This window comes from Eschrichtius robustus, chromosome 11 (assembly GCF_028021215.1).
Source record: "Eschrichtius robustus isolate mEscRob2 chromosome 11, mEscRob2.pri, whole genome shotgun sequence".
Classification (NCBI taxonomy): Eukaryota; Metazoa; Chordata; class Mammalia; order Artiodactyla; family Eschrichtiidae; genus Eschrichtius; species Eschrichtius robustus.
This window is the reverse complement of record NC_090834.1, coordinates 12,735,706-12,750,945: the sequence shown is the minus strand read 5'-3', so window position 1 is coordinate 12,750,945 and position 15,240 is coordinate 12,735,706. Positions and strand designations below refer to the sequence as shown.

General features: G+C 44.9%; 2 protein-coding genes across 6 annotated transcripts in view; both read left to right on the top strand.

Annotated features, from left to right (window-relative positions):
• The first annotated feature begins 1,949 nt into the window (after positions 1–1,949).
• On the top strand, positions 1,950–9,338 carry TLCD5 (TLC domain containing 5). 4 transcript variants are annotated; one of them, XM_068556262.1, is made up of 3 exons: positions 1,950–2,026; positions 4,087–4,286; positions 6,064–9,338. In XM_068556262.1, the coding sequence occupies exons 2-3, from the start codon at positions 4,088–4,090 to the stop codon at positions 6,600–6,602; spliced, it is 738 nt and encodes a 245-aa protein (XP_068412363.1). In that variant the 5' UTR covers positions 1,950–2,026; position 4,087; the 3' UTR covers positions 6,603–9,338. The 4 variants fall into 4 exon arrangements, with proteins under 4 accessions (XP_068412363.1, XP_068412366.1, XP_068412365.1 ...); XM_068556265.1 differs by lacking the exon at positions 4,087–4,286 and having other exon boundaries at positions 1,971–2,026; XM_068556264.1 differs by lacking the exon at positions 4,087–4,286 and having other exon boundaries at positions 1,976–2,521.
• A 3,536-nt stretch (positions 9,339–12,874) lies between these two features.
• The window catches only part of ARHGEF12 (Rho guanine nucleotide exchange factor 12), a 142,325-nt gene continuing 139,959 nt past the window's right edge, over positions 12,875–15,240 (top strand). For both annotated transcript variants that reach the window (XM_068556550.1, XM_068556549.1), the window contains exon 1: positions 12,875–13,008. In XM_068556550.1, coding sequence (XP_068412651.1) covers positions 12,977–13,008 — 32 coding nt within the window. In that variant the 5' untranslated portion in view covers positions 12,875–12,976. The remainder of the gene's footprint in view (positions 13,009–15,240) is intronic.

Here is a 15,240-nt window from a genome sequence, read left to right as displayed (position 1 = left end):
AGAAAAAAACAATACTGCAACAAAAACAAATGGGGAAAAAGTTGAGATGTGCATACCATATGTTCATTTAGTGAAATGGATCTTTCCTTGTTTTCTTCCTGCAGGCTATTACTACCTCTTATCTGGTCTTTTCCAACCCACTTGTGACAGGCTGTCTTCTCCAATCCATCTTATACTGATTTTCATTGAGTCTCTATATAGCAGTGATTCTCAACTTTGGTTGCACAATGGAATTACCTGGGAAACTTGAAAAAAAATTGACCCTCACACAGATTCTGATTTACTTTGTCTGAGATGTGGCCCAGGGAATTGGCACAGCTCCTCAAGTGATTCTATTGTTCTGTCAAGGTGGAGAACCACTGCCTGAATGGGCATACAGATCATTGGGGACTTTGTTAAAATGCAGATTCTGATTCAGTAGATCTGGGGTTAGGGTCTGAGATTTTGTGTTTTTAACAAATTCTCAGGTGATGCAGATTTTGCTGATCCCTGGACCAGACTTTGAGTAGCAAGGACTTGGAGAGCATGGTAAAATTATTCCCTTTGCCCAATATCATCATAGGTTTCCTATTATCTGCATAATAAGATGCCTCAGCCTGGCATCTTAGGCTGGCATCAGTCATTTAAGGTCCTCTAACATCAGTGGTCCCCAAATGTGACTAATCATCTGAAGATCTATGGGCAGATTTTAAAAGATACAGATTCCTGGGCGTCACACCAAGCCTACTAAAGCACAACCTTCAAGGTGCGGCCTGAACAAAGGGTATTTTGAAAACACTTCCCAAGTGGTCTAGATGGTCATTAAGGTTTAGGAGCTTCAATATGCTTCCAATATACATTTCCAGGCTCATTGCCCATTCATTCAACCAGCAAACATTTATTGCACCTGCCTCTGTACCAGGTACTAGGGAAACAAAAATGAAAAGAGTGTGATCCTTACTCTTAAAGGGCTGGCAAGACAAATGACCCAAACTAGACTATTTATTGTTTCCCACACATGGCCTAAATGCTCACAATTCTGCTCAAGGTCAGGTCTTCTCTTCTTAAGAATGTCTGGGCCCCTCAGCATCCTACCTTTGCCTGTCCTGATCAACCAGCTCAGATGCCCTCTTTACACCATTTGCATCTCCACACTTATGTTTGGTTATCTCTTCAAACTTACTTTCCCTGATATTAAAACAGATCCAGAGAGGAGAGAGGATTAACCCAAAGTGAGGTAACAACAACAATAATTAACATTCATATAACGACTTCCATGCACCAGCCATTGCTATAAGCACTTTACACATGTAAAGTGTGTAGAAATCTTGCGATAACTTTATGAGACAGCTATTATTATTATCCCCATTCTATGAATGAGAAAACGGAGGCACAGAAAAATAACTTGTCCAAAGATACACAGTCAGTAACCGAGCCAGGTTTACCCTTAAGCCTTATACTCTACTGCCAAGTTGGTGACAGGGTTGACATGAGAAGGAATATGTAACTCTAATTTTCAGGCCTGAGCGCTTCCCTGGAAATTAGTTATTTGTGTGCTTGCTTCACAACTTAGACTCAAGCGTGAGGGCAGGGACTATGTCTTTCATCTCACACAGTGCCTGGCAGGGGTGCAAGCACTTAGTAGATGCTCTACAACTTGTTATGGGATGGGCAGTCCCGTCGTGGGGGGAGGGGATGGATATTTATTCTAACAAACAGACAACAAACAAACACATAAGCAAGGGCAACAGCCTGCAGGTCTCACGTCACCACTAGGTCATCATCACCCCTCCCCACCACCGCCCCGCCCCCTCAGGCCTGCGCGAAGAAGGAGGACCCTCCCGCCCTCTTTCTGAACAGTCTCTGGTCCAGCTCTGGCTGTGCGCTCCGTCCTCCCAGCCAGCAGGTGCCCCCAGACCACTGGCTCCTCCTCTGCAGCCGTCAGAGCCTCGTCCTCTCTCCCTCTTTGCGCTGCTTCCTGATCCCGGGATCCGGGCCCTGAGCTCCGGGGCCGAGGTTCCCGAGGCTTCCCGGGGCTCTCGGCCAGGTAACTGCGCGGCGGGGACCGCCCGGCTCCCGAGGCCAGGCTGGGCTTCGGACGTGGATGGCCCGGCCTGCGCGGTCCGCTGCGGGGGAAGGAAGCGGGCAGATGGCCTGGCCTGGCCTCTGAGGGGAGGGGGTGTTCCTCCCGCCTTTGGGCGCCGGCGCGGGCGCCGGGTGGGATGCTGGTATAGCGGTCCGGCTCAGGTGCGCCCAAGCCGGGTGTGACCACAGTGTAGGTAGGCGCGTCCGGGGGAGATGCGCTCGCGGTGCCTGCCAGGCGCCGAGGTTGCTGCTCGCTCCAGCCACGCCTGCTCCGAGGCCCAGGGCCAGGTGGGCCCGCCCAGCGCTCCTCCTCCCGAATCTGACCCTGGACCGGGAGGAGCAAGGACAGGAGCCTTGGAATTCTGAGCTGGAACGGCCATCGGCCATCTAAATACCCTGTCATTCTTTCACCCAAGAGTGAAAAGCCGAAACGCGGAGATGGAGTGACTTTCCCAAGGTCACAGAGTTGTATCTGCCATTTATAAATGTCTGTTCTTTTATTTGTTTGTAAATGGGCTACCGTGTCCTCTGTTCTGCCAGGGAATTAGGATTCAGGGAAGAGGACTCTAAAAATACTAATCGGCATATCCAAATGAGCTGATCCGCATTACTGGCTGGTGACCCTGGCCTTTAAAAGGAAGTGAGAGAGGACAGTTCTTTTCACTCTGGGTCCTTCGTACTTCTGGGCCCTTGCTCTGAAAATCGGCCTGGATGTTTTACGAAATTATCTCAGAACTCCTTGTCAGAACTGGGCCGGATCATAGAGTTATTTTCAATCCTTTTTTCTTTCCTTTCTTCTCTCTCTCTTTTTTCTTTTAAACTGAGGCTCAAGAGGTGAAAGTGATTGCTCACACTCTTATGGCTATTTAGGGGCAGAGACAGAACTGGAACTCAGGTCAATGACTGACAACTGCTGTTTTCTAATCTGATTTCAGATGAAAGCTGTACAGCACTTGACCTTCATAAAGCCCTCTCTGGATAGCATTCTTGGGAGTGGCTTGTGTATTGAAGTGTGTTGGTCCACAGATACTATTTCACTTGTCAGAATAGGGTTAAGCAATAAGTGTAGCCATGCAGAAAATTCCTGCTGAGATGAGACAGATATCTGAAATGTTTTTTACTTTTTTATTTGTACTTTCAATAGAGGGGCTAATGAATATTAATAAGGACATCTTGGTTATTTTCAGATTTTAGTCCTATCTGACTATATTGACTCCATTACACTCATTCTTGTCCTGAAACATTTATCACCAGTAAAAATTTCAGTCAGTGGCTTTCTGACTTTGTTTCATTTTTAACTAAATAATTGTCTTAAAGATATTTTTATATCTTAACAAAAACTCCCCCCTTGTACCTCAAAATCCTGCTTCCCCTTTGGTCAATCTTTGAGTTGGATTTCAGAACTGAATAGAACTAGGAGTTTGTTTTTTTCCCTTCCAAACTATTTAGGTCTTTGTTTAGTTCTGTCTTTAGGTTTACCTCAAGTTTTGATTTTGACTGATAAACCCATGATCCAAACCCAGACTTCAGTTGACTTTAGTATCAGCTTAAAACCACGTTAAACTGCCATGTGTCATATGACTTCTAGCAGAGACCACAAATGGTGGAGGTTTTTTTCCGTGAGGGCTTCTTATTGAGATTTTTGAAATATGAACACATTATCTAATACACATATTGAATTACTTGTGTATTGTAGTCCAAGGTCAGTCATCACTGGGAGGTTATTGACATTTACTCATCGTAACAACATATACCATATTAGACCATCTGCTAACTCAGAATGCAGTTCCTGCTTTTCGGTTTACAGTTTTGACCAGTTATCTCTAAGGAACACGCAATCAGAAATACAGCCACGCTTCAGTAGAAGATTCTTGGCTCTGTAGATAAGGAAAAAGTGTTTCCGGGAAGGCAATATTTTTGTACTGTCTTAGAGTAGAAATGAAGGTGTATACACAAAATGACCCAATGCTGTTTTCTTAGGGTGCATCCTTTGTTTTTCTGGTTTTGGTCTTTTCATCGTAGGATGGCCTTAGCTCTGTGTCTGCAGGCGCTGTGCAGCCTGGGGGGCTGGCTCTCGCTCTACATTTCTTTCTGTCGCCTGAATAATCACCGAAGCTATGAGTGGAGCTGCCGGCTGGTTACGTTCACCCACGGAGTCCTCTCGATAGGTCTCTCAGCTTATATTGGCTTCATTGATGGCCCTTGGCCTTTTACCCACCCAGGTAGGTGGGAGACATTAGAGAGTTTTCCCTTAGGAATTTATGATTTGGGGGTAGTCTTAGAAGGATGGGACTCTTCCACAGACTTTGTATAATACTGAAGAATATTGAAGAATAATTACTATTATAATGTGCTTCGGGAGTCTCCATTCATCTTCATTGTTAATGCTGATATTGTATGTGTCACCTATTGTTTCTGCTTTTCATAACTCTCTATTTTTAAAACAAATCTTAATTGCTTTTTACAATTTAATCGATCAAAATGTGTAAATCATAAAGCTAATATCAACATCTACCACCAGCCCCAAACAGACACTAATGGACTGCGTTATACATACTTTTTGGTAACCTGCAATTTTTACTTGATTGTATATTCAAAGCACATCATCTTTCCATGTCTATGTATATAGATCTTCCTTATCCTTTTCAGTTGTTATATAATATTGTGTTGTATGCATTTACTATCTTTTATTTAACCAATGCCTCATTATTTGGGGGCAGCTATATTAATTTTTAAGCTGCTAGATGTACTGATACAAGTGTTACTTCCTTAGAATACAAAACCTATATCCCCTTGAATTAGTTTGCTGGGGCTGTTATAACAAAATACTACAGACTGCATAGCTTAAACAACAGAGATTGATTTTCTCACAATTCTGGATGCTAGAAGTCCAAGATCAAGGTGTTGGTATGTTTGATTTCTTCTGAGGCTTTGCTCCTTTGCGTGCAGAGAGCTGCCTTCTTGTTGTGTCTTCACATGGTCTTTCCTTTGTGCCTGTCTACGTCCTAATGTCCTTGTTTTATAAGAACACTACCCTAACATCCCTATTTTAACTTAATTACCTCTTCAAAGGCCCTATCTCCACATATAGTCACATTTTGAGGTACTGGAGTTTAGGGCTTCAACATACGAATTTTGGAGGGACATAATTCAGTCCATAAGTCCTCTAGAATATGATTTTTTTTAAATTCCTTAGATTCTTTCTTTTTATAATTTCTTTAGATTCCCATATTGAGCTTCTGAATTTTCCCCCAAACTGTCAAACTGATAGGAAGCAACTCTTAAGCTTTATATTTTATATGAAGGCTCTTAATGGATTCAGACATGTCAGGTCCTTGCACCCTATGTTCTTGGACATGGGAACATACTAACTTTTGGGGTTCTCTCCAGAGTCCACTTTCAAGACGAGTTAAGGCCACCAATGTCCAATAATCTAACCCATTAAGCTAAGAAATTAATCTGACATTTGGGACAGAATAACTTTTCCGTTATGATTTATTACAGGATATTGAATATAGTTCCCTGTGCTATACAGTAGGACCTTGTCGTTTGTCCATTCTATATATAATAGTTAGCATCTGCTGCTAGTGGGAGAGAATAACTAAAAGAGTCTAGAAACAGAGCTTTAGCTGGTTAAGAAAAAGAAGACAAGAAAGAGACTGTGTAGGATTTTAATTGAAAGAACAAAATAACTGGGTTTTATGCTGCTACACAGAGAGGACGCTGAGATAATTGCTGATGCTTAAATCACTCATTGAGATCTGGTGCATCAGAACAGCATTTCCTGGGCCCTGTAACATTGGTTTGATAAAGACCAAAGTTTTAGATTTTAGTGTTTTGGTTTTTTTTTTTTTTTTGGTTGCCTTTAAAAAGCATGTGCCTGCAATTGTTTTTGTTTTCAGTGATTCAGAAAAGTTTGAGAAAGAGCAACACAGGATCTCTGTGTAAGGTAGCACAATTCCCAGCCACTCAATTTGCTTCTGTCTTGGTTTATTTCAGGCTCACCCAATACACCTCTCCAAGTGCACGTTCTGTGTCTCACCTTGGGCTACTTCATCTTCGACTTGGGCTGGTGCATCTACTTCCAGTCTGAGGGGGCCCTGATGCTGGCTCACCACACACTGAGTATCTTGGGCATCATCATGGCCCTGGTGCTTGGAGAGTCAGGCACAGAGGTCAATGCAGTCCTCTTTGGAAGCGAGATTACCAATCCCTTGCTACAGATGCGCTGGTTTCTTCGTGAAACAGGCCATTACCATAGTTTCACTGGAGATGTGGTGGATTTCCTCTTTGCAGCTCTGTTCACTGGAGTGAGGATTGGTGTAGGAGCTCACCTCCTCTTCTGTGAAATGGTCTCACCCAAGCCCAAGTGGTTTGTGAAGGTCGGGGGAGTTGCGATGTATGCTGTGTCTTGGTGTTTCATGTTTAGCATCTGGCGTTTTGCATGGAGGAAAAGCAGCAAGAAGTACCACACCTGGAGAAGCAGGCGGAGTGAGGAGCGGCAGCTAAAACACAATGGACATCTCAAGACGCACTAGCCAAGGCTTGCTCCAGACAATGGATTGGGTTAAGTCAGCCACGGGAACCAGGTTGGAGACATGGCTGTTACAGAATCCTGCTTATGACAAGCTTAGGTTTCAAAAAAGGGCTAAATTTATCCATCCGTTTGGTCAGTCTTGGAGCGGAACACATCCCAGTATTAAAACACTAACTTCTGCAGCTGTGTAGTTGTAGAAAGTGAGACTACCAGCAGTAGTTGTAAGTCAGATCTGTGAGGTGAGCATACTGCATTCCTTTTAAGTTGTGGTGACCCTGGCTCCTTTGTCCCTGGGAGGCTTGATGATCAGACAGCCTAGAAAGGAACTCAAAAAGCATTAGTGCTGTTTCTTCCTTACTCCTTTGAGAAGTGACTCCTTCAACAAATATTTATTCCTACTTTCTGTGTAGCAGCTTAAAGAAATGCACCTCATTTACTATAAAGTGAGGAACTTTCAGGAAGATACATGCCTTTGGCATTCTGAGCATTGGATCAGGAAATTGAATGGGGGGACAGAAGGATGAGAGAAGGATGTGGGTGAAACCGTGACGGTGGTGGGGGGCTACTTACTGAGCCTCCCTATACCATATACTTGGTATATACCATAAAGGACTCCCTGTACTTGGGGGTCCCAAGATCACCCTCAGGCTTGGTGCTTCGCTAAGAGGACTCACAGGACTCAGCACGTAGTTGTACTTAGAGCTTTGATTTATTACAGCAAAAGGATACAACGAAAGATCAGCCAAGGGAAAAGGCACCTGGAGCAGAGTACAGGGGAAACCAGGCCCAAGCTTCCAGAGCCCTCTCCCAGTGGAATCACGCAGGATGTGCTTAATTCCCCTAGCAACGATTTATTCACAATATGTGTGAAATGTCTAGAAGGAAGCTTGTTAGAGACTAAGTACCCAAGGTTTTAATGGGGGGGCCTGGTCATGTAGGCAGCCTTTTCCTGACTCCCAGAAGGAAAGGAGGTTTTCACCATGAACCACATTGTTTGTACAAACAGTTTAGAGCCAGTGAGCCAGTCTCATCAGTTCATGTGGGAACCTTCCCAATGAAATCTAAGTCTTCAGATGTCAGCCAAGGGCCAACCTTGCAAACAGCCCTTTCCAGGCCTACTATATTAACTCTTTTCTGCACAAAAACCATAGAGCTAGAGCTTTGGATGAGAGATGAATGAGGTGTGGGCAGATTTACCGGGTCCTGTTGTACGGGTTCTGCCCTACCAGGAAAACTCTGCCAGTTCTCAGGGCTTTTGTGCATTAATCTACTAGGCATGAGAGGCTGTGACTGAATTCCATAGGGATTTACCATGTGGATTCCACTGGGCTTGAGATGCCAGTTCAGGTTTCAGCTCTGCTATACATACTGCAAACCAGAACCGAAGACCAAATGTCCTGGCCTCAGGGTGATGAGGCTATTTTTTTTTCCATTTCAGATACATTACCTGTTCATCCTGTTAACTACTTTTTCTCTGGAAAAGGTGCCACTCTCTCTGGATAATATATTATGACAAGGCCCGTGTTGGAAGGAAAAAATATTTCTTAATCAATAGTCTCTCAGCTAGGAAAAGCAAGAACGTAAGTGTAGAAGGGCTTAGGAATCGAGAATTCTTCGGTTCTTTGAACTAATTTGGCTACTCACCTGCCAGATCATTTGGGCAGGTCACTTGTTTACTCTGCTTCAGTTTAAACCCCATTGTCAATTAAGGAAATACCCCATTGTGAATTTCACAGAGACATTAGGTGGTGTTTTATTAATGCAGGTCTTTAATGTAGAGCTTTTATGGGAAAAAAAGGAAGTTTTATGTATTTGTTTGTTGTTTATTTATTCATTTGATTGTGTTGTTGAGACCAGTGGTGAGCGAGTAGCTCAGCTGATGAGCAAGGGTATGGGGATGTTGAAGTCAGGGCTGGACGTGAGTAGGAAGTACCAGCCCATTCGATGGTAATCCTAGCCTAATGAGTGGTCTTGAAGATGGACGTCATTGTCCAGGCATGACCAAGTGGTTGGAACTGCATGAGGTCATCATTGCTCTGGGAAAAGCGGCTTTAAAGGCATGTTAACCGTGGGTCTTTTAAAATGACTGTCTTCTGGTTAAGGGGATTTGCTGGACATGAGAATAATCTGACAGTAGCATCTCTATCTCTTTTTTTCTATGATCAGTGTCCCTGAAATGCTGGTTAGCTTCTTTCCAACAAAATTGTGGTCCAAGTAGGATGCTGGGGAATGCTGATTTTAGCAAAAGCCTAGTTAGAAAAAAAAAAGAGTGGCTTGGCACAAAAGAAAAAAAAAAAAAAAAAGAAAAGGAAAAAGCCGTCTCTTGAGTTTTGGCACAGTGCAAGCCGTCCCATACCAGACAAATGAATAGACTTAATCTGGTACCATTCTTTTCTCCTTCCACCTCAGAAGTGAAGGGATTGCAGACCTTGCTCTTTTAGGGGAAAGTACTTAGGTTTCTTGAATTTCCTGAAACCTACCTAGTGATAAGGGAAGGAGAATCCCTCATTTCAGCTTTTCTTGCTGTTGTAGCTGATAACTCTGAAGGAAACTCGCTGAGAGAAAAATGTGAAATGAAGGTGACTCAGCAGTTAAGATGCTGAGTCAGTACATGAGAGGTACATGAAGGGCTAATTCACATGTGGTATGGTTGGACACATGAAGTACTCATTTGCATTTAGATTACTATGTAATAGTCATTAACACTGCTCAAGAAGGATTTATATTTCAGTGAGATTTGTACTAAATTTTATAAAAATAAACAACTTTTTATCAACCCAGAGTCTGGCTTGATGTCTTTGTTCTGGTTCTGCCAGAAGCTTAAAAAAAAAAGGCTTTTGGCCTGTAGAAATATTGACCCATATTTATACTTATCGGTAAAATACTTCGTAGCTGTTCTTATCCACCATTCCTAATACTGCTTACTTTTTGAGGCAACAATCTACATACAGAAAACAGTTTGCCAAAAGAAGGAGGAAGAACTTAATTTCCTTCTTATTTTGCCACCTGTTTGAGCAGTTGCCTTGAGAATGATGATGTCCAGTTGGGTCCACAAAGACAGGCCCTTCGGCTGTCCTCAGGCTCTGCTTCCCATCCCTGGAACAGTGTTAGACACATAGCAGGTGCTCAATAAGCAGGTTGAAAGAATGGATGAAGGCATGAGGATGTAGTTTAGAATTATCCCCCACTGGAAAACGTTCTCAAAGAGCATGCGCAGTGGATGGTGTCACCAATGTCATTTTTCTAGGTAAAGGCCTAATGTCCCTGGGGCGTGTGTTCTGCCTGAATTGGTGTGACTCTTCTGAAGGTATTCTATACACAGACTTAAAACAGTCTAGAGCTATCAACGGCTGTAAAGAGGCTTTCAGGGACATTTTTTACCATTAGAGCTTTGTGCCTGAATATAGAGATTTTCATCATTAAAAAAAATAGCTCTGGAGTGAATAACCACTGACTTAATTAAATCCTTTGCTTACCATCTTCTGAAGCTTTCCCACAGCAAATGCCCTCTTTGCTCACAGCTAGAACTTTGGGTCTTTAAGTTTGGAAAGATCTTGAAAGCAGCCTGCCAAGAGGTTTTGTATGCAAGGAAGAGAAGGTGAATTAGGAAACTTTCCCAGTTTGTTTTATTCCTGAAGCTCGTGTAGTGAGGCATTCTTGAAGAGAAGAGGGGAACTCATTTTTTAAATGCATGATTTGATGAGTCATTGGGTCCAATTAATTTGATACCCACACTATAAAATTATTAGAATAGGGCCAAAAAGATATTTAGTATGTCTAAGAAAGACAAACGTTTGGGGATAAGGTTTGCATTTTGGTCATTTTTTATAGATTGATGGAGCTCTTTCCAGTTACATATAGAAAATGTGCAATTATGAGTTTTCAGGATAGAATTATCATGCTAGGGTACACCAGCAGGTGGCAATGTGTCCTGGTCTGATCATTAGAAGTGGCTTGGAACCCTAATCTGCTTCTATTCTTTCCCAAAATAAACATTACAAAGTTAGCTGGCTGTGCGCTGAACTTAAAAAAAAAAAAAAAAAAAAAAAAAATCAAGCAATAAAGAGTCATCTTTGGCCTCTGTTTATCTTTTTCTTTTTTTTACCCGTTCTAACGTCAGCCTTAGCTCATGCATCTATTCAGGGATAATGATCCTTTTATGCACTGTTGCGGATTGACTTTTAGAAACAGCATTGTTAAGAAGTAATTGTTTCCCCTCTCCACGTCCACTGTTTGTTAGATTTGCTTTGCCACTTGATTTCCACAAAGAGGCTAAAGACCCTTACCCATCAATACAGGTTTGAACTCAAAAGTCTGAAAATAGTTGGATAAAGAGACAGCCACTTCAGATGTTTGCAGGCGGAATTGAAGAAATATATTATACATGGTACTTGAATCGCTGTAATCTGCATTATGCAATCATAAAACTGGGCGGTTATACTAAATCTATCTACCCAGTAGGAAAAAAATATTATTTGGGAACACTTCAAAGAGAACTGTAATGCTATTTACTGGATAAATATATTTTATTTTCTGCTCCCATTTCTTTCCACAACAAGCTTGTTAAGTCGCTGTGGAAAGCACCATGCTTGCTCAATTTGGCAAATAATACATATCATTTTGCCAAGGCAGAAGCAACCTAAAAGCAACATTATACGAAGAAATCTGGCTCCAATTCCCCAGCCCTATACACCTCCATCCTCCAACCCTCTGCGTGCAGCCAAGACTGGTGCGCGGCGGCCCCTGCCCTGGGATGTGGCCAGCAGGTGCCCCAGGTGAGCGGCCAAGGCCAAAACCTCTCTTTGCTGGGGTTTGTTTCACAAGAGAGGAGTGGGGTCCGGCCACCCGGATCTGAGTTCGCTTCCATCGGTCAAAAGCAGTCTGTGCGTGTTATCGGAAAAGGAAAACAAGTATGCTCCCTTAAGGAATACAAGTTTCGAGGACAAGGGGGTGGGTAATTTCCAAAAAGCCTCTTATCCACAACTCCTCGGGATTGGGGGCGTGCTCTTTGGCGGTCTCAGGCGAAAGCCGAGTTGGTGCAAACTAGGCCCCAAAGTTCAGATCTCCGGCATTCCCGGGGTCCTGGGGACAACGGTGGGTTGGCGGGTGGAACTCCCAGAGCCAGACGGAACCCACCTCCCTCCACCCCGCAGAACTACTTTTTCGCTCCCTCCAACAAGACTGCGGCGGAGGCGTCCGCGCGGGGGCGGCGCACACCCGCGGTCTGCGAGCGGAGGGCGGTACGCGGGACAGCGAGCGCGGGTCGCGCGGGCGGCGGGGGCGGCCCGGCGCGCCGCGGAGGGATCCCGGGTGAGGCGGCTTCCCGAAGTCAGAGGGGAGGAGGCCAAAAAAGTCGACGGGGGAGGGGAAGAGAGAGCTCGCGCTGGATGCGGCCGGGGCCGGGAAGTCAGAACCGGAACCGGAACCCGTGCGCGCGCCTGCGAGTGTCGCGCGGCCCCCACCGCCGGCGGCCTCCTCTGCCCGCCGCGCGCGCTCCCGCGAGGGCCCCAGGACCCGGCGAGCCGGCCCTGCGCTCCGAGTCGCCGCCGTCGCCGCCGGCCTCCGGCGCTGGTGCTTCGAGGCCGGGTCGGACGGGAACCTCCCGCCCCTCGCGGGAACCGCCGCCTACCGGCGCGTCGGGGAGGAGCCGCCGCCGCCGCCGCCTGTGCAGACCGCGGAAGAGCCCGGGCCTCCGAGGGATGGGTAGCAGCCCGCGGAGCTGAGAGACCAGGTTCCTGTCACCTCCGGCTGCGGGACCCCCCTCCCCTTGCCCGGCACCCGCACTTGTCCCGGCGCCCGGAGCCTGGTGGGGGCGACGAGGAGAACGAGCGGTGTCCCCCGGTCCGGGGCCATGGAGCCGCGCGCGCCTGGCGCGGGGCGGCCCGAGACGCGGCCGAGGCTGCGGCCAAGAGCGGCCGGCAGCCCCAGATAGACAGCGGAGCCCATCGGGCCCGGCCCGGCGCGGGGACTTTCAGGCCCCCAAGGCCGCGAGGAGGAGCCGACATCCAGCCCCGAGCCGATCCCACCCCGGCCTCGGAGGGACTCCCGGGCCGCCTTCCCCGAGGCTCGCCGACTTCCCTCCGTGACAAAGTTTTCTCCGGTGCCTTGCCGAGGAGGATCGCTCCCTAGCTCTAGAACTCGCCTGCTGGCGGACTTGCTCGGCTTGATTTGGGAGATAACTTGCCTCGCTCCCACTCACATCCCCTTTCCTTGACCACTTCCAGTCGGACGTTCTAGATGACTGAATGGAGTTTTGAGTTGGACTCTTGTGTCCCCTGCGGAGTCGGGCCTGATCCTGGAGCGCTGGGGGTGGGGTGGAGGTGTTACTGTAAAATGCAAGTTGGATAAAAGGAGGACCTCTCGCCAAGGGCCCCAATGAGTGGCACACAGTCTACTATCACCGACAGGTTGGTATGAAGCTCCCCCTGCGCTTAGCCTCCCTGGATGGGGCCCGACCTAGCAGGAGGGTCAGTGATTGCTGATTGCCTTTGCCGAGTGAAGTTGACAGGCAGCGGACAGAGGGTTATTTCCGAGCTCTGCAATTAGTCTGGGGTTGCTGCCAAGTTACCCGGTTGATTGAATTTGGAAACGTAGTTTTGTTTTGTTTTTTCTGGAGAGAAACTTTTCTCCAGATTCTCGGAGGAGGGGTAGGTAAAGCCACGATTGTGTTTTTCTGCCCTTCGTGTGCATTAGGATTCTGTACTGATCTTGGAACCAGAGAGAGGAAGGTCATTTTGGGTGAAGGTCAGTGCCCGATGTCGGCTGGGGTATTGGTGCATCATCAGTTTTACTCCTGTCCTGTAGTTCTCTAGAGCCTGTTGCATTTTAGGACTTTCTGTTTGTGAACTTCACTCTGAGACTGCCGCATGATTTATGAATTTGATGTCCTTGAAGCATTGACTTGCACAGTGTTTATTATCTAATAGTTTTCCAGAATGTTGGAAGTACTAGTAAACCACAGGCTCCTGGTGGGAACAGTATCGAGGAACTGAAAAAGGGCGCGGGAACATCATGGGGCTTGATCTTAATTATGGCATTTTTAGGATTTCATATTCCAGAAACATTTGCATTTAAGGGGTGTAAAGCCTTAAGCGAATTATGTAGTAGAAGCTGGCAGGTGGATTTGAGTTGGGTGAGTCCTTTATAGTACTTAACTGTGTTGCTTGGTGGTGGTTGGTGAATTGAGCTAAACCATTTGTGGTTTCAGTGGAGTTCCCTTACTCTTATGAGTTATTCTTTGGAATATTAAGTTGAGTGATAAAAACGTATTCCTTTACTACATTTTATTTCTCAGTTTAATTATGACATTGTATCCAGGTCCCAAGTTTCAGTCAGCTTTTTTTTTTTTTTGTCAACCTTCAAATTACATCATTTAAAAAAAAAAAATCAAATAACTGAAGTAAGGGGCCAAAGAAAGCACTTTGATGAGAAGTACAACAATAGTACTCCAGCAGAAAGTAGTTGAATTTCCTAATAAGAGAGTTTCACCCAATTGTAAGACTCATTTGTTGATTTTAAAAGGGCCAAATTCCATTGTCATACCATAACAGCTACTCCAGAAACAGAATTTCCTGTTCCTGTTGATGCTTTTCAGTATCACGTGAATGTTCACCTAAAAGATTCCATTAAATATTTAAACTATTTATTCTTTGTGTATTTTTTTACTGTGTTTAATTTTCAGCTTCTCTGAGAGTACATTTAACACGAGTAGCAACAATGCTTATCTTGATTTCTTCTAGTTATTCCCATTCCTTTTCCTTTCAGGGTGTTTTTTGCCTCTGAGAAATCACTTTCATGGGTGTGTGGGTAATTGTTTTCCTTGTTCATTCAATTCTTGCCTTCTCTGTTGACCCTGCAGACAAGTCTTATTAGGAACTAATGTGGTGTTGGTAGTTTTCATTGCAATAGTAGGGGTGTTTAATTTTGTAGAAACAGAACCTAGGGTCACTAGCTCATTCCGCATGAAAATCACCTAAAAGGCCCCAAGTAATGACGTTTCTTCTTTGCTTCTCAGAGATTTTCTTCCTCTTTCCATTATCTTGGAAATAAAATCTTGGGATTTGTATTTTTTATAACTTAGATGAGATAAAAATGTACAATAAGCATGAAATTAATTAATGCCTGTTTTTTGCCAGGCACTGTGCTAGGCACAAAGGATTACGAGATGAATATTCTAAGTATAAGATGAATCTGCAAATTGGTTTGGGTATTAATATTCTGCGATGAGTTCAGGTGCTGCCTGATTTCACATATTCTTTAAAAGAAGAAAGACTTTAAAAGCCACCTAATTTAATGTGCATTGCTGAGACAGTATAGATTTGTGTTTCTTTGGAATTTACTACTAGTTCCCCCCCACCACACACACACACAAGATTTATTCTTATGTGACCATTGCTTTTTCTTTAAACATATCTTATTCTGTAAATATCAAGCGTCCATTGGCTCTTAGGAGAGTAGTTGTCCCTGATTTGAACATAGGTTGGGGTGAAATCTGGAAGTACTGGTTTAGTGTTATTTCTGTGCCAGGATGCCTTAATAAAGTTATGGGTATAGAATAGTTCCTAGCTTCTTCTCAGCCTTACCTACCTCATCCTCTTTTCTCATTGTCTGACTCCAGTGCCCTGTAGGTATATTTTGCT